Consider the following 20317-nt stretch of genomic DNA (forward strand, 5'->3'; position numbering starts at 1 on the left):
TCTGCAACTCACATGCAGGCACATGCTCTGCTGCAAACACACCTGACTCTCCTCATGTTCCTTAAGTCATGATCCCACCTCAGAGCCGTTGCCTCTGCTGTGATCCACGCCCACTGCCCTTCCTCCAAGATGCAGGGTCAGTGTCATCATGACAGCAATGCGTACACTGGCCAGTCCTTTTAACATCAGACCATCCCTTTTCTCTACCCCCTCCCCCAGCTTTCTTTTTTCCTATAGAATTTACTGCCATCTGATTTACTGTTCGTTATCTATTTACCCCCACCAGATATGCACTTACACTTAGGTGTAGGTTTGTGAGGGCAAAAGATTCTGTCTGTAAATGTGTTTCACCAATGCCTAAACTAGCCCAAGCGCATAGTGAGTGCTCAACAAATACTCACCAAAGAGAGGCTAAGCCCTAAGGCAAACATTGCCACCACAGTGGGGCTTCCTTGGTTTCTGCAGGCATGGTTGCTTGGTTTTCTGTATTCATGTGATAATAAAATTTTCATTATGTTTATTACTCTGTATTTCTCTGGGAAATGTGTTTAACACTCTGAGATTTAACCAGATGCTATAGTTCAAAAACACATTTTATTTAATGGACTGGAACCTGACATTGCAGATTTGATTGAATGACCGCAAAAATCATAATGTTCTGTAAATGTTTTAAAATTGCCTCCACACCATGTTTCATACGTTTTTCCAAAAAACCAAAGCCAAGCTTTTAAAAATTTAAGGAAAAGTAAATTAGATAAAGCTCAGCATAGAACTCTTATTGTATATGGTGGACTGACTAGCCTATGTTTTAGCATTGCGTTAAACATCTTGTTATTTTTCTGGCATACAAGGAGACCTGCCAACCCTGCCTTCTGAACAAATCCACTATGCTATCAACTTGTCTTATAAACAATATGCAAAGAAAGATGATCTCAAAAGTCAGCATTAGGGGCTAGAGAGATTCCTCAGGTGTTAAGAGTGCTTGCTGCCCTTCCAGAGGACCCAGAGTTTGGTCCGAGAGAGAGGTATTTTGTTTTAGTCTTAAAAAAAAATAATAATAATTTTAAAAAAAGCCAGTACTCAGCACTTGTGAGGCAGAGGCAGGTAGATCTCTATGAGTTCGAGACCAGACTGATCTATATAGTGAGTTCCAGGATAGCGAAAGCTACATCGTGAGATCCTGTCTCAAGCAAAGCAAAACAAAACTCCAGTACTAGAGGAACAAAATCCTGTAGGTTGATTCGGAAGAAGCCCTTCTGAATCTGGGAGAGAACATTTATCAATTTGGATTAAATAATTTATTTTATCTAAAACTAGGAGGCATGCCTGAATCACAAACTTCTTATCAGGCCCAGAGGAAGCACTAATCAAATCCAAATTCATTTCTATATCCCTGACGTGATTTCAGGGACAGCGCCACTAGCCAACAGACTGTACATTTTATTCACTGATGTAATGTGGGGTGTGCAGCATATTTTAAGTCATTAGTAAACAGAACCCCCCTTCCCCATTCACAAATACAATAGAGCACAGGTGTGAGTAATGGCCTGTCCTGGGGCAGCAGAGGTGACTGCCAAGTGGAATCCCGTTTGTATCTGGAGGTGATAATGAAGCCCCCATCTGAGGTGATGCAACAGCTGTGAATGCCTTTGACAGCAATGAAGATCAGCATCCATAAACACGTGTCAACCTGTGAAGGGCTGCAAACTCAAAGGGGCTTCTGGGATGGAGTCAGATTCATACCAGGGGTGGTCTATGCGCTGCTATAGGCGGCTCTGCTGTGGTATTTTTGTTATTTCTCACATCTAAGGCAACACAGAGAGAGAAGAGGAGAAAGAGAAAGAGTTTCGGCCAATACACAATTGTTGATGCTCTCTGTCCTACATCCCAAAAGAACTCTTAGCTCGTGACTCATCCAGTCTTCTTTGCATGGGTCTGGTTGATGAAATCTGGTGGTGTTCTCCCCCACCCCCACCCCTTTGGCTGTTATTATCCTGCCTCTGACTCTGTTCTCTGGGTATGCCCTAGAAACCCTGCCTGCCAAACATAAAATTTAAATACCTCTAGTTTTACTTGTTTGTTGTTTTTGTTCTTTTGTGCGAGTGCACACTGACCCCATTAGCATTGGGGAGGGGTGTTTGTCCAGCTGTGTGTGCTTATGTAAGGCATATTCATCAATCACTGCGTTGGTTAGGGATGGCAAGAAGTATTTTAGGACAAATGCTCACAGAGCCCCATTGGATATTGAGTCTATGTAATAATTAATACCTTTCCTTTTCTTTAATATTTTGGTTTGTTTGGAAAACTCACATCCTCAGCAAGAATTGCGGTTTTTCAACCTCCTTGGAAGCTGCCTTTCTTTCCTTCAGCCATCATTGGCAGGTCTGATGTGCAATCTACCCCTTAAAGACATCTTGAGAACTTGTCGAACTGAGTAAACGTTTCTCTCTTGGTTCTTGAGGAAATGCTTCTCTCTCAGTTCTAGAGTAAATATTTTACTCTCTGGGCTCTTATCTGATCCAGCCTTTGCTGACATTTGGCCCTAGAGCCCTGTCCCTGTCTGGGAGGTCTCTTTCCTGGGACTTGGAGCCCTAGGCAAACTCCTTGTGCACACTTTGCTTTTCATCACTCAGCCTTGAATTCCAAAGGGTCTTAATTTACTGCCTTGGTGAGGGGGGGAGGGGCTGCAGCTTTGGCATTGGTTAGGAGAAAGTTATCCCACAAATTAGTGCATATCCACATCAAACACGTCTGATAAGACTGAGACCCACACACACTCAACAAATACTGAAGGACTATCATTGCGTATGACGCCTGCTGTAGGTTTTTCTCTATAACTAAAACACACTTCAAATGACTTTCTTTCAAAAGAACAGTTTGATCTGTATTCTTAAGCTTGCTAAATTATATTATTATCCACTCGGTCACCAAGTAGATCCATCTGAGATCTTTCTGCCTACCCTTAACTCCAACCCATCACCTGGCCCTTATCCAGTTACCTATCAAATCCTAAAAGATTTATGTGTGTATATATATTTTTTAAATGTTCAAATGTGTGCTTTTTTCTAGTCCTTTGATCTGTTGGTTTAAGTCTTCCTTGTTTTGGTTTGTTTGGTTTAGGTAAGGGGCTGGTTTCAATCTTCTTCAGTATAGCAGATATGCTGTCCCCATCAGAACATGGTCCGCAGGGTCATCATTATTGGCCCTTTCTATACTTCCTGCTTGTAAATCATCTTCAGATCCAGGCCAAGCTCTTCAGCACGCTTTCCTTTCATACAAAACAGTCTGCAGTGTTCTGCAGAATGCAGCCTTTCCTGTCTCCATAAAAGCCTTTCTACTCCATCCCTCTTTATGGCAGCACCTCCTTCTGGATAAGCATCTCACCCGATGGGCAAGAAACTCTGACATCCAACCACTGACAAATTGCTCCTCCCCTAAAACATTCACTGAACAAATGAATGATTACATTCATTTAGAGCCTACTGCCTGCAGACATGGCAGTGAATGCCACCGTGTGGAGGTCCATTCCCTAAGAGAAGTGCCACATGGGAAGCTTACGGTTACTTACCCTAGACAGATGTCAGCTGCCCAGGGAACTCAGACTCTCCTTCCCAACCCCAAACTCAACTGTGAGTTTGGTTCAGATCCTTGCACTTGTAACTACACAGCACCTCTTTATTACTTTAGAAGTGTCTTGAAGTCAGAGCCTGAGGGTTTTTTTTTTTTTTTTTCTCTTCTTTTCTTTTTTCTCTCTTGTTTTATCAACTGCTAGGGCACAAGAAAGGGAATTGTGTTAGATAAAAATACTTTTAATAGCACTTGATATACGCCTGTCTCAATGGCAGGTATTTTCAGGGCATTGTGTAATTTAACCCCAGTATTATTACAGCTGCTTTATAGATCAGGGATCAAGATCTTAAAGATATGAAACAAGTTATTAAAATTACAAGACAGTAAGTGTTCATGCCAATCCTAGCACCCACAGCTGCCTGAGTCCAGAGCTCCAATTTTAATATACTGCTTGGTGAGAGGAACAGTCCATGCCCACCCCCAACACACACAATGGTTCATGCCCCGCCCCCCCTACACACAAACACCCCATAGGCACCTGGAACTGCAGGACTATGGACTGTATGCAATTTCAGGTAGTCCCCTGGCTGTACAACAAAACTGCCATCCATAGTCAGGTGCACATAAATCTCCCTCTCCCCCTCCTCTTCCTCCCCTTCCCCTTCCTCTCTCTCTCCCCTCCCTATCTCTCTTTCCTCCTCTCTTCCCTCTCTCTCTCCCCCATCGCTCTCCACTCTCCCTCTTTCCCCCTCTTCCTCTCTCACCTTTCTTTCATCTGTGTGAATGACTTCCTCAGCCCTTTCCTTAGACTTCCCTTAGGGCACTAAGGAACCAGAATGTTGCCAGGTAAGTTGCCAGCTCAGAGCATTACATCATCCTCCAGTTTAGGCACCTTTGAGCTCCATCTCTTGGACAAATGATCAAACATTAAGAGCCTCTACCCTTTCCCTGCTGTCTGAGGAACTAGATGGATGAGAAAGGCTTATAGAAAGCCACAAGGTGAGGGAGGTGGGGCTCTGTGTCCCATGCCAGTCTTTGGGTTTGCAGTGCATTTCTGTCTGATGCTGGGGCACTCTGGTATGATATACATCTAGGCCTTCAGTGGGTGCCCTATGCTGAACTCTTTGGCAGCTCTTTCTCACCACAGACTTGGCTCTGGCATCTTTTTTTCTCACAGCTAGTTCTTTCTCCTATTCAAGCTGCTGTGAACTGTTAATGTCCCTTTCCACCTGTTGGGGTGACACCCATGTCATCACCACTACCATAAACTCAGCATCCTCCCTGAAGCATCCACCACTCAACCTCCTGCTTATTTCCTTGGGGGCAGATGGAAACTTCTAGAACGTCCTTCCCTTCCAGCAACTGTTGAGATTTCACCACGCCAGGGCTTTGCTGGGGCATACTTTGTTAGGAAAGTGGTCCCCACTGTGTTAGAGCCATAGCTTGTTAAAGAGCAAGTGAGTGCAGGGCTGGATCTTGTCAAGCAAGGAGGCCTTCACTGGGATAAGCTGTACCTGCCTTTGGGATGGAAAAAATTCATGAGACATTCTTTCAAGAGTAGCCCTTTCTGGGCTGGAAAGATGGCTCAGAGGTTAAGGGCACTAACTGCTCTTCCAAAAGTCCTGAGTTCAATTCCCAGCAACCATGGGGTGACTCACAACCATCTGTAGTGGGATCTGATGCCCTCTCCTGGTGTGTCTGAAGACAGCAATGGTATACTCATATCCTGGTGGAAATCCCAGGACCCATTTCCCAAGTCTGTATCATCCTCTCACCAAAGTGAAATGTCCTTTGTCTTTCCTTCAAGGCCAGATGAGAGCATTGTTGCCAGGTAACATGATTTATGGGGAGAGGAATAAAAACACATCTGTTTAATGTTTTCAAATTATTACCCCGGTTACCCCTGCATCTTAGAGGGTAGTGGCTAGTTCTCAGGAGCTCTCTGGGTCCCTTTATAGTAGCATGGCACAGAGAAGTCATAGAGGAAGATTTATAAGAGCTTGAGAGTCCCTCCCCTGATGGACTCGATATCCCTCCCTTTTTAGTATACCAACTAAATCTGTGACCATTGTCCCCTCCTCCTTGAGCAACTGCACAGGGTGGGTGGGTAGGAGCGTTTACTCTGCGTACTACTGAAAGGAGTTTTAACTACTGGAGCATACATTCAAATTTTGACCAAGTTAGTCCTTACCCTAGCACCCATTATATCTAACATACGTAAACATGAGGTCATGCAAAAGTGAGCTCCATCAAAGAAGCCCCTGGGGGGGGGGGAGCACAGTGTGAGAACAGAACAGTTGAGCCGCAGATAATATCTTCCAAGTTTAGACTGACAGCCGGAAAGGGAAAGCGGCTGTGAAAGGAAACAAGTCAGAGAAAATGGACATGTGGGTCAAGTAACAGGAAGAGCAGAAGGAAGTATGAATGGAATCGCAGGACGCCTTTAGCTAGTTGCTGGGTGTGAATGAAAATGGCGTGCTTCTGCTTCTCCACATGGACCTTAGCAAGCCTCAGGTCAGAACTGTAAGAGGGATTCAGGCGGAGGGACCGGTTTTTGTCCCGTGGAAGTAACTGAATAAACAGAAAAATAAAATTATTAAAACAACTGGCCAAAATGGAGTATGAAATGAAAAGGAAGTGGGGAGGGGTTTGCTTGAGATTATCATTACCATCTGGACTGTGAAACATTTGATTCCAATCCCAGAAGCTTGACACAGAAATAACTTATAAGCAGGGACACATGCTGTTGAATTTTCAGGAATGACAGAATTTTTTGTTATTAATATCTGTATCACAAAATGGGGAAGCTGACAGGCCGAATAGTGGTCAGTGGTTGAAAACAGCCATGGCTGACCACTTTTTGCCATCTATTGTCATTTATGTGGCACCTTTACAGCCCAGATGTTTCTTCCTCTCTCTCCTATAGGAGAGGCCGATGTTCTGATGAGTAGAGAATCCTTTAGACCCTCTTCTCTCTGGAAGAGAAAATACTGATCCCATGCAGGGGCTGTTTGGAGCTTATTCCTCGATCCTTGGGCTTTGCATAGTACTTGCAAATCTGTACACAGCCATCTCTTCATAGTATTTTGGACATGTACCTGAAATACCCACTTCTTGCCTAGGTTTGTAATCCCAGAGATCATAATGTATGGCCACACTGGTTAAAAACAACACATCTTTTGCAAGCCTGGCTTTACCATTTTTTGTGTGATCTTCTCTAGTTTACTGATTTCTAAAATTGGGGACAATGGTTCCTGACTTACAGGCAAATTATTTGCAAACAATACTTGCACTGCTAAAAGAGTGTTGAGCTTTCCAACGTTAAATGTTTAATTCGCATGTTAGTAAGGGACAGAATCAGGGATGTGAATCAGAGGGCAGGGTAAAGAATTAAACAGCAGCTGAGCTTTGTGGCATATATAATGCGTGCACTTGAGAGTTTAGCAAGGTGATCATATGTTCAAGACCAGCCTAGACCGACCAAGAGCCTGCTTTAAAAAAGAAAATAAAGGGTCTCCTGTAATGGTAATACTGTAAACTGGTAGTTACATACATAAATAAATTTTTTAAGCCCTCTTGGGGAATTCTTTTGCACAGAGTCATTTAATTTGCAACGGTCGGTTGTCCTCACAGTATGGTCTCAGAAGATGCAGCTTCCTCACGGGTTTCATTTTTCTGCTCCTTTTAAGCAGGAGGCAGCTGCTTGGGAGAGGAGAGGACGCGGGAAAACTTAACCCCTTTAGTCCTCCACCTTGTCTTAAAGCTAGCCACCAGGTCTTTGTGGGTTTGTCCTGCAACCTGACCACGTTTCCTGTCCGGGGCCTTGGAGCTTCCCCAGGCCTGGGTATGGGTCCTTTTGTGTGTTCAGCTGCAGGGACAGCCTGGTCCAAGAGGAAGCGGCTAGAGGAAGAGCCATTCGAATTCGGGCGCAGGGCGGGTCCATGCCAGAAGCCGGCCAGCCCCTTGCTCTGCAGCCTGCAGCCCGGGGCGCTCGTGCTGCGCCGCTCTGCGTGAACCTAGGCAAGCTGACGAGTTAGCGGGTTGCTGTGGCGACAGGTGGCCACGTGACCAGCCACAGCCGCTGCTGCAGGCGCCCTGACGTGAGAGGGCGGGGCCTTCGAGGGCGGGGCCTTTAGAGGGCGGGGCCGGGCGCGGAGCAGGAGCAGAGCGCGGCTGCAGGGTGAGCAGCTAGCAGCGGGGAGACACAGCCCTCCGCCCCAGTCAGCCTCCGCGTGTGTTCCCTCTGCCGGGAGAGCGCCAATGCCGGGGCCGACCCAAACCTTGTCCCCAAATGGCGAGAACAACAACGACATCATCCAGGATAATAACGGGACTATCATTCCTTTCCGGAAGCACACAGTGCGCGGGGAGCGGTCCTACAGGTACTGGCACGGGAGGCTGCGGACGGTCTGTCCCGTTACGTAACGCGGAGGCCGGGATTGCTTGGTTGCAGGGTCTTGTGTCCGTAGCGTGAGCATGGAGGCTTTAGTGGGTGGCTAGGTTTGTTGCCTACAAGGGGTCTCCCTCCATCTCTTCCCTGCATGCCATCTTCCCGCATCCCCGAAGGGACACAAGCTCTGCACTTCCCCTCCTTTCTCCCTTTTAGCATTTAAAGGAACCATTAGGTGGCGGGCACTAAAGGAGCAAACAAACGGGAGAATGGCGAGAAAGGGAGGATGGTGAGGAGCGCGCTTGCGCTTAACCTGGGGAGCATGCAGGAAAAGATGGAATCCTCTAGATGAAGCTGCAGTGTGTGATGTTAAACCGCCAGATTGATGGAGCTTTGTAAGAATTCTGCGCGCTGATTGGTGCAAGGATTGACAGCAGAGGTCACAGTGTCAGACATTCACCAAAATTTTCTTCATAGAAGCCTAGGCTGATTAGAAAGAGGCTGGACTGCTTCAGATCTAGGAGGAAAACAAAAACCGCGCCGCTACGCATTTTTCTGGAGAGTTTTATGGCCGCTGCATGGGTGGGGGAGCCCTTCTTTTTTATTTACAGTAGAAAGGTGATGCCTGATGTTTTGCTGAGGTCTAATTTGAGGATGGGAATGCTTTTGGTCATTGTATTGTGAGCTTTTTGATTAATGAGTCGCCTGTGCTGTTGGCATCTATTTCGCATTAACATATCTGGCAATATGTTCCCATAGATAAGCTCATTAAAATTGTTTGCATTGTTTGATAAGGATAACAATGTGAAGCTGAGTGTAGCTCGGGTATTAGGAAGCTCAAGGCCAGACTTAGCCGGGAGACAGATAGCTTAGGTTGTATTTCCTCTGAAGTTCTTTTGTACTAAGGTGGTTATTTTTAAATGCAACCTTCATAACCATCACCAAGGCTTTTGCTTTAAAGTAGAGCACACATACCTGTAAGATGCATCCTCCCAGCCAGTGAGCAACAGGAAACAACTCTTTTTAAAAAAAATAAGCCTTCCATCTGAATTCCCAAATCGTATTATGGGCAGAATATTCTGTGTTCAGATTCTATATGTACATCATAAAAATAGAACCCAAAGCGCCCACTTCCTTTTCTTTGAGCAGAGACGCCATTTGTTGACTCAAAAGAGGAGGGGAACGTTAAAAGCAACCCTTTGCCCCGTGGTCTCTGGTAGTTATATAAATACTTAAAGTTGATTTTGGCTGTACCCATTGGGTCACTCCGTCTCATGTCTTATGGTTCCGATGAATAGAGTTTACATAGCATCCTTACAGATCTCAAGCGATGGTTGTTCTAATGTAAACCATGGTTCATCCTCCTCGTCTTCCTTGTCTTGGGAACATCCACCTCAAAACCTGAAAAGAGAATGTAGAGAAAAACAAAACAGGCTGCTGCGGTGCCGCACTTATTCGAACGGTTTTTTCAGCGACACATTTGAAGCCCTCGTTTCTGAAGTGACTCAGTCCCTGCCCTGTCGGTGGCTGCTGCTCCTAGGATGGAGTACGCACTGTACCACGTGGGTCAGAGGAAGTTGCCTAGTTGGATTTTATTACTCATGTGAACCGACTCAAAGTGGTAACGGAAAACTGTTTGACAGAAGGTCAAATGGGCCTGTCTTGTGAAAGAGGGAAAAGGGGGGGGGGGTTCACTTTTAAATGAAACCAAATTTGTGCTTTTAATTCGAGTTATTCCTCCCAGTTATTAAGTGACTTTTGCTTTGCATTCTGATTTCTTATATAGGCGCCTGAAATTATGTAAAATTAAAAAGAACAAGGCCTGAATTTTAGGAAAGATCTGACTAAACAAGTACTTTCCTGGAAGCATCCTTGTGTTTGACTCTCAGAGAACAGGATTGCTGGGTGCTGTAGGGAGAGTCCTCATGGTCCCATTTGTGCCGAATGCTGTGTGAGCCATGTTTGGAAGCAGACACACTGGATACTCCCCTTGGTCTGGTCTCTTTAAAGTCAGTGAGCAGTAGCATGTAACTACTGCATCGTTTTTGGAGAGACCCGAGGGAAGGGAAGAACAGGACACGTTTTTTCTGTCCAGGAAGCATCTTATCCTTTTCGCATCCTGAGACTGGAATAATGGAACCATCTGACTGCTGAGCAAACTTGGAAGGCAATTTGAAAGCCACAGTAGAGATTTAACCAAGTAAAAGTTTGACCTTGGCTATAGGCTTGAGGTAGCTCTCTACAGTGAGATATGCCTGCAAGTTTTCTGTGCAGATGCTGGGGGGTCCTGAATGTATTGAAGGCCCTGGTAAGACCAGAAAAGGTTATGGTCCTGGCAGCTTCCCTGGTACCTAGGTAAACTCCAGCCACTCTTCTCTCTGTCTTTTTCCTGGTATTGCTTCTGACGACGATTTTTAGTCCTCTTTTCCCCCATTTTGAGTGTATTTTGCCTGCACGTATGTCTGTACATCACATTCATATACCACTCTCCAAGACTAGATGAGGCTGTCAGATTCCCTGGGATTGCAGTTATAACAGTTGTGAGTGCAGGGAATTGAACTCGGGTTGTCTGTAAGAGCAGCCAGTGCCTTTAACTGTTCAGCCATCACTCTAGACTGTGTAATTTTATTCTTAAGGAGACGTGAGGTTAGCTGCTAACGAGGTAGGTTTCATCCTCCGCGGAGACACATAGATATGTAACAAGGAAGAATGCTTTGTTACCAAAGAGGGGGCATTCTCCAGAGCTTAGACTGGAACACACCTGACCTTGCTGGCATTGCAGGCAAGAGAAGATGTGAACACCTAGAAGGGATGATGGCTTCCCACAAGGGATGAGGCTTCTATTCATTTAGGGTGGGTGGGTACATGTACCATAGACGAAAACCAGAGTGTGTTCTCTCCGTCCACCATATTGGTTCTAGGGATCAAACTCCGTCTCTGGGCTTAGTGGCTCACACCTTTACCAACTGAGCCATCCCCCAGGGCCAAGTACCATATTGTTCACTATAAAAATGAGTTGTTGTTCAGGTGTAATCATCATGAGTCAGATACCAGTACCTGTAGTAATAGGTAACAGATCATTATCAAAACCCCTGTGCACTTTAATTACAATAACAAGCTTCCCTTAAAAAATAAAAAATCAGCCTTGTATTGGAAATTACATTTAAAGCAATGAAGTACCAAAATGGCCCAGTAACGCTGCCTGCACACATTTTACCACTGCCGCACGAGAGAGTGTCTCCAGCCCCAGCTTCCCCACTGCAGTTTGGAATCCATATATTTAAGAGCTGCTTAAAAAAAATAAATGTGGTGAGGGCCATCCGAGGTGACACTCTTTAATTCAGAGAGCGAATGGTCTGGAGCTCCCTGGGGAGGCTACTCCCTACAGCTCTGCTCCACACAGATGCCGGTCGGAAATGAGATTTATTAGCTGGCCTTCTGCCCAATGTATCTTTGTTTGCATAGTCTGGGCTTTTGAGAATGACCGTACAGAGAGGCCTATCTCAGAATGGGTGTTCCAGCATGCAGCGACAGTAGCGCGTGTGTCTGAATGCTTTAAAAAATTTTTTTTTTCCTGGGCCCCAGGAAGTGAGCTGAAAAAGAAAGCAGAAGTATAGTGTAAACCCAAAATATTCACTTGGAACATCCGGCTTTTGCCACTTTTGTTTTGTTTTGTTTTTTAAAGTAAGCTGTTGTTTAGGAACATAGAGAAATGGCCCATGTGCAAATCTAGAAAATGTCCGGTTGTGAAGTTTGTTCCAGTCAGTTGAAGCTATGGTAATATGCCTCACATTACCAGGGTGTACGCTTCAGATGATACCCCTAGAACAGAAGTTAGACACAGCAAAGGTCTAACCTCACCTGTCTCCGTTAGCTGTCTGTGGATTAGTGTCAAAGGAGACTTTTACAAATACTGGTTTTTGTCTTTAATATTTGACTTAGTGCTCATAAAGCCCTGGAGGCTACTTAACGCTGTACTAGGTGCTCAACTTTAAGACTTGGTCCTTCCTCAGAGCCTCTATGGAAGCAGGGTGGATGCTGTGCCTTCGGGGAGAAGCTGGCCTGCTCAGTGGTATCCATTTGTGGTACAGGATCTTAGCAGAACAGCAATGTGTGCTCCTCCTCTTGATTCAGGTTTGCTTCCCAAATGCAGCATCTTTTCTGTCCTTAGGGACCATGTGATACAGAAACAGTCCCTCAGATTCAAGGAGGGACAACTGCTGGGAAAGATACAAATATTCCATTTAGATGGGAAAATTCAATCCATAGTTGAGTGTCTTCTCAGGTTAGCATCTTTGCTAGATGCCCCTCGAAGAACCTTAAGTGCTAACAAAGCCAGGATAGAAACAGAGCCTCCTTTATCAGATTGACATTGCTGTCAATATTTTGCTTAGTCGGCTAGCAATAGTGGTTTGCATTTCCTAAGCCACAGTGACTCAGAGTAAGAAAAGATACCCTCATTTTGCAGTGAGAAAACTCAAGACTCATAGGGAGCAGGACAAGGGAAATGGCCATTGCCTGGCTCAGGGCACCTCTCCTGGTGGAAAAGCAAGGAAAGCACTTGCCTCACAGAGGGACAGTGACTGGGGTCACTTCCTAGCTGGTAGTCTGATTAAGGGACTAATGTACCTGAGCCCCTGTGTCTCTATCAATCATCAAAAACTTAGAACAGAGCACCTGGTCCGTCAGCGGGAAGGATGCATGGGTGTGGGATGCGGAAGGATGCATGGGTGTGGGATGCGGAAGGATGCATGGGTATGGGATGCGGAAGGATGCTTGGGTGTGGGATGCGGAAGGATGCATGGGTGTGGGATGCGGAAGGATGCTTGGGTGTGGGATGCGGAAGGATGCTTGGGTGTGGGATGCAGAAGGATGCATGGGTGTGGGATGCGGAAGGATGCATGGGTGTGGGATGCAGGAGGATGCATGGGTATGGGATGCGGAAGGATGCTTGGGTGTGGGATGCGGAAGGATGCATGGGTGTGGGATGCAGGAGGATGCTTGGGTGTGGGATGCGGAAGGATGCTTGGGTGTGGGATGCGGAAGGATGCTTGGGTGTGGGATGCAGAAGGATGCTTGGGTGTGGGATGCAGAAGGATGCATGGGTGTGGCCCAAGAAGGGTCTTGGGCAACCCAGCATCTTCAGCATGACGGAGGTCACAACAGTGGCCTGACCCTGTGTCATCTGATCATGGCTTACATTTTGTTGATTTCACTTTCAAGGAAAAATAGATTTGTAACCCTTTTATGAAAAATAGCATTTCCCTCCCTCAATGAATTAATAATGTTAGACTCCTTTCAAAAGCTGGATCTGGCTGCACCCACCTGTAATCCCAACACGCAAGACGAGGATCAGGAGTTCAAGGCTGGCCTAGGCTATGTGAGCCCTTGTCTCAACGTAGAAAGAGAAGAGAATGCATTCAGGCTGTCCCTCAACTATTGACTATGAAATACAAATACATTCGGCTGCTTGCGCACACACTGTTCTCTAACAACACGGCATGAACATCCCCCTGGTGTTCTGTAAGCCTTACTTCTCAACTCGTCTTAAGAGTCTGTCTGTCTTCACATCGTGGCCCTTGGTAGTTCTATTTTGAGAGAATTGTTCTCAATTGGAAATCCCCAATTCTCATGTGCAAAGCGTAAATAAATGTCACACAAAGTTTGCTTAGTGAAACAAACTTTTTGCTAGTTGCATTTCCAAAGATGAACTGTTTATTTTTAATGAAAATAATCAGTAAGGTAAGATTGAGCAAGCTTTTCTAGACCAGGGCAAAAATAGTAAAATGTATATATTTCCCATATCAAATCACCCTATGTTAATTAGGATTTTATTCAGTTGGACCAGGACAGATTTTCTTAAAGGTGTTTCCTTTCTTCTGCAGTAGGAGGAGTTGGTGACAGATATATAGGGTGATCCAATTGACGGCAACTCTTAAGTGGGGTGCCCTCGGTGTTTATCTAGTTAAAATAGAGTTCAAACTCAGTCTTCCTGATGTGTCTGCGTCTAGCATGGCTGCATCAGGTTCAGTGTGGTACATCAACCGTACCACAGAAATCTGTGCACGCGCACGTGCACATACATATGGACATATAGCACATGTAGCAATACACACTGGCAAAACTCAGTAACAGCACTATTATTTCTGAAGTCATTTTGGCATCTGTGACATTTTATGGGACAGAACTTGTGAAAATCTAAATTTTAATTGTGCTACGAGGAAGTAATCTTGGCACTAGGGATGCAAAGAAAAGGTCTTAAACCAGCTGAAACAATAAGCCACATACACCACAGGCACACACACACACACACAGACACACACACATAGAATTGACCTTGAGGGTTCCAACCGATGCTTGCTATTGCCTGAGCCCAGATGACAGCATCTCCCGATACTTCGTGTTGTTTCACTTGACATCTATCAATCGCTTGTATCCAGAGCCAGCCTTCGCTGGTAGAGCTCGGAGGGGTAATTCTCAGAGGTGCCGGAGGCGCTGTGAAGACTCATCTCACTGTGCACTCTGAATATGAACGCTGCTGTGCTTTGCTTACGAGCACACCGTAAAGGCAAGGGTTTTCGTCGGTGCCGCACAAAGTCCCATCACTGAGATGGGCTGCTCCCTGCTGCGATTCTTACCACTCTCCTGTCCTTGTTCTAGGGTGTCCAGACATGTCCCCGGCCTAGAACTAGTGAAACTCCTTAAATTGCCAACATAGAACCTTACGCAGGTGCCATTGTGTTAATATTTAAGCCCAAATTTCCCCTTCAGCAAAATTCCTTTTCTCTGCCAGTGTGCTCATGGGCCCTTAGAATCCAGGGTTCAATAAAGCTAGCACCCCACTTCCAGAGGGAGGGCAGAGTCTTGGTGGAGAGACCCAAGGTGGAGAGATGCCCACACATGGCTCCAGAGAAGACCCATGTGTCTGTTTTATTCTGGGGTATGGCTGACAATGGCTCACCAGATTTAACCAGACCTAGCCAGCAAGCCCCAGGGAGCTTCCTCAGCACTGAACTTACAGACACATGCTACCACACCCTACTTTTTGGGGGGTGCTGGGGATCAAACTCGGGTTTTTATCCTTTCGTGACAAGCACTTTACCAACTGAGCCGTTTCTTCCCACCCCCGCCCCCACATACCCACCCATCTGGCCTGAAGTTCTCTGTATATTGAAGGCTGGTCCTGAATTCCTTGACTTTCTATTTTCTAACTGCTGGAGTTACAAGCATGTTCCATCCTGGTCCAGCTGCAAGACCGTTTTAAGAAAATGTTTGCTTGCTTTGGTTTTGGTTATTTTGAGATAGGGTTTCTCTGTGTAGACCAGGCTGGCCTGGAACTCAGAGCCTGGCTCTGCCTCCCTAGTACTGGGGTTAAAGGTATGCACGACCATTGCCCAGCTAAGATTTAAAATTTATTATGTGTCTAGTGTTTATGTGTACCTGCATGTGTGTGTGTGTGTTTGTGTGTGTGTGTGTATCAGTGTCAAAGGGCAAACTCATATGGCCTGTTCTCTCTTTCCACTTTTACATGGGTTCCAGGGATGTACTTAGATGCTTCATTTGCACAACTAGTATTTCCCCAACAGAGGCATCCCACCAGCACCCCAAGTCACAGATGAGCAGTGCCCCACTCCGTCTGCCCTGAGGTTGGAGACTGAAGGAGCCACCCTCGCCCTAGCTTCATTTCGCTTTCTCCATTGCACACGGCTGGGTTTGGGGGTGAGTCCAGCCTGCTTAGTATGCTCAGCGAGTCTAAGCCTAACTGCACAGTAATCCTCCGTGAGGATTATTTTTCAATATCCTCTCTGCAGTTTCATTTTCTTCTTGTTTATTAAGCACCTGCTGTTTGTCAGGTGCTGTGTGGTCCTGACATTGTTCGAGGACAAGGAACTGCCATTTTCTGTCACTCTGACTTCTGTTCCACCTAATCCCCCACTTTGGGGCAGTTACACACACACACACACACGGGGGGGGGGGGCTATCAGTATCTGACCTTAGAGTAACCCCCAGATCCTGTGATGATGACCAGGCAGGCAGGCAGCCGTCCTCTCAGAGCATGCCTTCCTGCACAGGCAGCCTCCTCACCCAGCAGGCTGGATGAAGTCTGAGAGCATCCCCAGGGACACTGCCAGTTAAGAAACAAAGGACAGCTTTCCGTGCAATAACTACGCCGTGGACCTGCCGCTGCCAGTATTGAAACAAACAAGCCTTGGAGTGTGTAGACAGAAGGGCTCTGCTGGAAAAGGAGGAAGCAGATGGATGCAGGGGTCCTGGGAGGGCAGGGTTCTCGGAGGCGGTGTGTGAGATGGGAAGCAGGCAGAGGGTTTCCCTCACCCCCAACCCGCACTCTCTCATTCACAATGGGCAGAATGAGTCTGCTCCTCCAGCAGTTCCAGCGTAGCGAATGATGAGCAGTAAGTGAACCTAGGGTGGGCATGGCCCCAGACAGAGGAGACCAAATGGGTCTCCCCCAGTTCTCAAATGGGGGCCTGGAACTCGTGACAAATCCGTACGTGTTTGTATTTGGGGAACTGATTGCCCCTCCCTGGAATTTTTGAAAGGCACATGGCAGTGACTTAAGGATGTCCCATGAGCATCACTAATGGCTGCTACTTCCTCAGTGCCTATGCATTTTTTGTCCAGTCTGGTACCTCCTTCCTACCAAATATCGAGGTCTGATGGGATGCTCAGAATCCCCGGCCAGCAAGCTACTTGGACTCAAATGGGCACAGCTTGGCTTCGCCACATGCCATCTATCCTCTGTCATAACCTCACATAGGACTGCGAGATCCAGGACAAATGCCTTCTGCCTCTTTAAGCATCATTTTCCTCCCGTACCTAGGGAGCAAACAGCACCAACCTCACAGGGTTGTCATGTGGACTGAATGCTAGGAAGATAAGAACACTGCAGTTGCCTGGGGCAAAGTCAGTCCTGTAGAGAATGCTGGTTACTAGCTTCAATCTGTGACTTTTTACATGCCTTTACAGTCTGTGATCTTTTGTCCTAAATACCTGGCATAGTACATGACACACGGCAGATGTTCTTTAAGAAATCCCTCTGTCGACCTCATTAGGAATTCACGAAGAAACAATAAGCTGTTATCTATTTTAAGCATATAGCTCAGTGGGATTGGATATCCATCACTGCTCTCAAATTCTCTGTGCCCTCTACAGCCCATGTTTCTGCCCCCCACAGCTCCAGGAACCGCCTGAGTCACTTTCTGTCACATCAGCTTATGTGAAATAGAATCAGATGGAATGCCTGGCTCAGCATCTGGCTGTTTCGACTCCATGGCATGAGTTTGAGACCCGTCCTTACTGGCTGCATCTACAGTTGTATAGCTCCTTCCTCTTTTCCGCTGTATAGTACTCCATCGTGTACATGCCATAATTTGTTTGTCCAAACTTTAGCATCTCCAGTTTGGAGTGGTTCCGGATAAAGCGTCTGTGAATACTCATGTAGAAATAGTTGTGGGGATATGATTTTATGTTTTTCCTAAGGGGCTAGGAGTGAAGTGATTGTGTTTCACTGTATGGGTTGAGCAAGGGAGAAAGAGTGCAGCCGAGAACAACCTCCAGTGTTTCTGAGACACTTGCTTTTTAAAGATAGGGTCTCTCACTAGCTCTGAAACTCACCTACTAGGCTGTGCTGGCAAACCTGTGAGTGCCAGGGAAGCCACCCATTTCCACCTCCCCAGCTCTGGCTTTCTGTGTGGGTTTTGAAAACACTGATGTTCATTCTTGCTCAGCAAGCTCTTTTGACCAACTGAGATCTTGGCCTCCAGGGTTTAACCTGAGAGCAGTTGCTGGAGTGGTTGTGCCTGCCTCCCTCTCTATCAGAGCCTTTGCCAGGCGCCCTGTTATTCTTTCCGATTTAGGGCATCCTTTATGCTAGTGTAGAGGAGTTTGGTTGATGACTGATGCTGAGAATCTTTCTGTATGCATATTGACTGTTTGAGTGCATTCTTTAATGACATGTCCAACTCTTTAGCCCATTTTTAAAAGCCATTATACAAGAGGATGGATAAAAGTATATTCTGAGCCAGGCAGTAGTTTTAATCCCAGCACTGAGCAGGCCAAGACAGGTGGATCTCTGAGTTTGAGACCAGCCTGGACTACAGAGGGAGTTCTAGGACAGCCAGGGCTACACAGCAAAAACCCTGTCTTGAAACAAAACAAAACACAAAGTGTATTTTAAATGTAGTCTCAGTTTAGATGTTAATGCAGGTGGATTTTGTGCACATAGATCCTTCCAGAAGAAAGGCTGCTTCTACTGACCACAGCCCACAGGCTGCTGGAGAACTGCCCGTCAGCTTCTAAGTACAGGCTAAAATGCCCTCATGCAGAATCCCTGGCACCAGAACCGTTTCTCATTTCCAGTATATTCAGATCTCGGGGTGCCTCCAGAGCTCACTTGCTAGAGCATCTCTACCCCCAAGACTCTCTGACATCCCATCATTACACCAAAACGTTAGGTTCTGGAACATCTGAGATCTCAGATCTGCCAGTTGTGGTGGCGTACGCCGCTAGGATTTGCTGAAGAAGGCAGAGGCAGGAGGATTACGAGTTTGAGGCCAGCCTGAGATCTCAGATCTGGGGACTAGGCAGGAAACTGTAACAGAATAATTATGCTAACTTAGAAAAACTATTAAATCCATTTTTTCAGTGCCATGTGAAGGTGCTAGATTTGAGAGCTGGGTTTTCTTTTCTGTTCTGACAGAGATAGACTGCTCTTTTATTTCTGTGAAGGACACTGTAATTATGTAGGTAATCTCTCCTTTATGTTATGGGTCCTCTTACAGGAGATCAAAGGCTTTACTACTAAGTTTAAGAATGAAGTGTGTGTAGCAATGGTTTCTATTCCCTTTAAAGCCAACTAGGAGCCATTTGCCTGTTTTTAAAATCTTGCCTGGAGCACTGAAATTTGGCCCTCGTTTGAAATTCTGCGGTGGCGGCCACCCGGCCCTTACTCCATTCTGATTTGAGGAACCGCTCCTCTGTGGCGTGCTGTTAGGGATCGAGCTTAGCTGCGCCCGTTTACAGTCGGCTGGAACACGTCCCGTCTGTACGCTGCTGTCCTTTTCCTCTTAGCCCGCCTCACCTGGTCATCTTACCTTCTCCCACACCAGGTTCTCAACATGTGGGTCGAAACCCCTTCAGCCAACCTCTAATCCAAAAGTTCTCACACCAAGATTCATAGCAGTAGCAAAATTACAGTTATGAAGTGGCAGCAAAAATAATTTTATGGTTGGGGGTCACCACAATGTAAGGAACTGGCTTAAAGGGTCACAGCGTTAGGACGCCATTGAGCTCCTTGTATTTTCCAGTCATCTGGACACATTTGATTTTTGTCTGGTGGACTTAATTCACTTACTTTTGATTACCTCTAGTTATATCCATTTTCTTTCAAACGATGTGAACACCATTCTTTACGGTTGAAGATAATTCTGTTGTGATTATAGACAGTTTCTTTATCCAGTTTTTTGTTGTTGTTGTTATTGTTGAGGGACACCTAGGTTGGTTCCATCTTTTAACCGTTGTCAACTGTGCTACACTGCACGTGGTTATGCAGATGTCCCTGTGGTGTGTTGACTTAGAGTCTTTAGGGTAAATACTCAGGCCTGATATCTTTAGATTTTGAGACTTGAACTTGGGACTCTACTGCATCAGGCTCTTGAGCAGCTGGAACTGCCACCAGGTCTGTCTTAATTTGGAAGCTTTGTTGTCTCCTCTGGGGGAAAAATAGTTGTAGTCGATGCCCGAGGCTAAGCAGGGAGGGATGGCCTGTGGGTGCTGCCTCAGGGAGGGTGAGCATAGTTCCTGTCAGAGTCTTCACGCCCAGTTACACTCCCACATCTGCTCAAAGTCCAGTGAGACTTCAGCACAGAAGTTCACTGTGACTTCACAAATGCCCTAGGCCTGCTAAGGAGACTTTTGTGATTATAGCTTATTTCCTTAGTTAGTTTATCTTTTACGGCCAAACCTTTAAGGTCAAATGTTGGCAGCCTTCCTTGAGGAGAGTGGTCTTGTGCACCCGGTGTGCAGAAGGTGGTTCTCTTTGTTCTAGTTGGGACTGAGCCGCCACGGCCAGTAAACCGTGTGGAGAGTGGAGACATCCTTTTGCCGTAATTGGGGCTGTTCTGTGAGAGGAAGCTGAGTGCTCTCAGACAGGACATCCTGTGATCCTCTAGTTTACTGTGCTGAGGACGGCTTTTATGCAAACGCCCGCACGCTCTCCTGTTTCCTTCCCTGCTGAGTAGGGAGCCCACCATAATGATTTCTTTTACTTTGAGTCTCCAACAAACAACACACTCCCGGAAAGTCAGGACTCATTTTCTCCTCCTCCTTCATCTGTGT

At 46.2% G+C, this 20317-nt stretch overlaps 1 protein-coding gene across 3 annotated transcripts in view; it reads left to right on the plus strand.

Moving 5' to 3' along the window:
* Positions 1-20317, plus strand: part of MAPRE2 (microtubule associated protein RP/EB family member 2) — a 124874-nt gene that overhangs the window by 33771 nt on the left and 70786 nt on the right. For 2 of the 3 annotated variants that reach the window (XM_080920193.1, XM_080920195.1), the window contains exon 1: positions 7742-7952. The exons of the other annotated variant lie outside the window; for it this stretch is intronic. In XM_080920193.1, the coding sequence (XP_080776319.1) occupies positions 7831-7952 (122 nt within the window). In that variant the 5' untranslated portion in view covers positions 7742-7830. Of the gene's footprint in view, positions 1-7741; positions 7953-20317 lie in introns of those variants that run through there. 3 annotated transcript variants of the gene reach the window in all.

Source organism: Micromys minutus (genome assembly GCF_963924665.1).
Source record: "Micromys minutus genome assembly, chromosome: 8".
NCBI lineage: Eukaryota > Metazoa > Chordata > Mammalia > Rodentia > Muridae > Micromys > Micromys minutus.